This window comes from Emiliania huxleyi, assembly GCF_000372725.1.
Source record: "Emiliania huxleyi CCMP1516 unplaced genomic scaffold EMIHUscaffold_9218, whole genome shotgun sequence".
Classification (NCBI taxonomy): Eukaryota; Haptophyta; order Isochrysidales; family Noelaerhabdaceae; genus Emiliania; species Emiliania huxleyi.
Window position 1 is genome coordinate 1 of NW_005195136.1, and position 1,195 is coordinate 1,195.

At 62.7% G+C, this 1,195-nt stretch overlaps 1 protein-coding gene across 1 annotated transcript; it reads right to left on the reverse strand.

The window, feature by feature from the left end:
• Nucleotides 1-512: 512 nt before the first annotated feature.
• On the reverse strand, nt 513-1,195 carry EMIHUDRAFT_460882 (hypothetical protein). The gene has a single exon (XM_005757168.1). The coding sequence runs from the start codon at nt 1,178-1,180 to the stop codon at nt 716-718; it is 465 nt and encodes a 154-aa protein (XP_005757225.1). The 5' UTR covers nt 1,181-1,195; the 3' UTR covers nt 513-715.

Sequence of the window (1,195 nt, forward strand, 5' to 3'; positions counted from 1 at the left end):
CCATGTGGGACGCGTCGAGTATCGACCCCTACTGCTTACCCAGCCTTTGAGTGTATCCTGGCTGTGGTCCCACACCCACTGGTGTCCGTCTCAGAGACCGCAGGCAGGAGGTCATGAGGGTCGATGGGAGTGCCAACCCCACAATGCCTAAAAACCCAGCCCAGTGTAGCACACACAGTGAGTCATTCGGAGTCATTCGATGGCCAGAGTGCGATTGTGTGTGTGCGGGAGTTGGTTTGTCGGGAGGGAGGGGCAGGCTGCTCACCCACGTGCACCGGGCCAATGCTTGCACTTTGAATGCCGTGGGGCTCCTCGTAGTCCTACCCGTGTCCGGGTGTGGAGATGCGAGGGGGCGTCTCTGGGCCGGTGTGTGGCGTGGACCGTGTGTGGGCGCGGGAGACCATTGCGCATTGGGACATGGTCTATGCCGATGGGACCACTTCTCCACTTCTACCAGTACCAACCCCTTCACAGAGACCACTTGTGGAGGGCGCGCGTGGTCTTACGTCTTTGCTCGAGGATACATACCTAGTCGTTTGGAAAAGAACCTCATGCGCCCCACCACATGCCAGCATCGACACTCCCCCTCCCGCACTCGACACCAACACATGTCATCGACACCGGCGCCCTTATCCCTTACATGTAGTTCCCTTCCCCGAGAGCGAGACCATCCTGTACCTGTACGGACTATGGAGGAGAGCGCGTCCGTTCTCCCTCACTGCGCCATCAGCGTCTTGCGTCGGGTGCGCGTCTCGCTGTTAGGCGAGCAAGCGGCAAGCGGCTCGCGCGGCGAGCCCGCGCGCGGCATCAGTGCGGCCTTCTCCTCCGAGACTGGGAAAGGCTCCGCCTTTGCCGGCGGCGGTGCTGCCGCCTTTGGCTCCGGCGCCGGCGTTGCCTCCTCCTGCTGCTTTGCCTGCTGATACGCGGCACTGCCGCCGTGCCAGCTCCAGCTGTACTTTGAGCGCTTCCCGAGCAGCTGGGCAAACCAGACGCACATGAGGGCGTGCAGTAGTCGCAGCGTCCACAGGCAGACGGCCTCGCGCCCCGTGGTGGGTGTGCTGAAGTCGGGAGCGAAGTAGACGAGATGGCCGAGGTAGACGATGCGGTTGAAGAAGTAGCCGACCACGAGCGCAACGTAGCGGCCTCGCGAGGAGCGATCGCGGTTCCAGTGCGCCAGCATCAGAGCAGACCACTC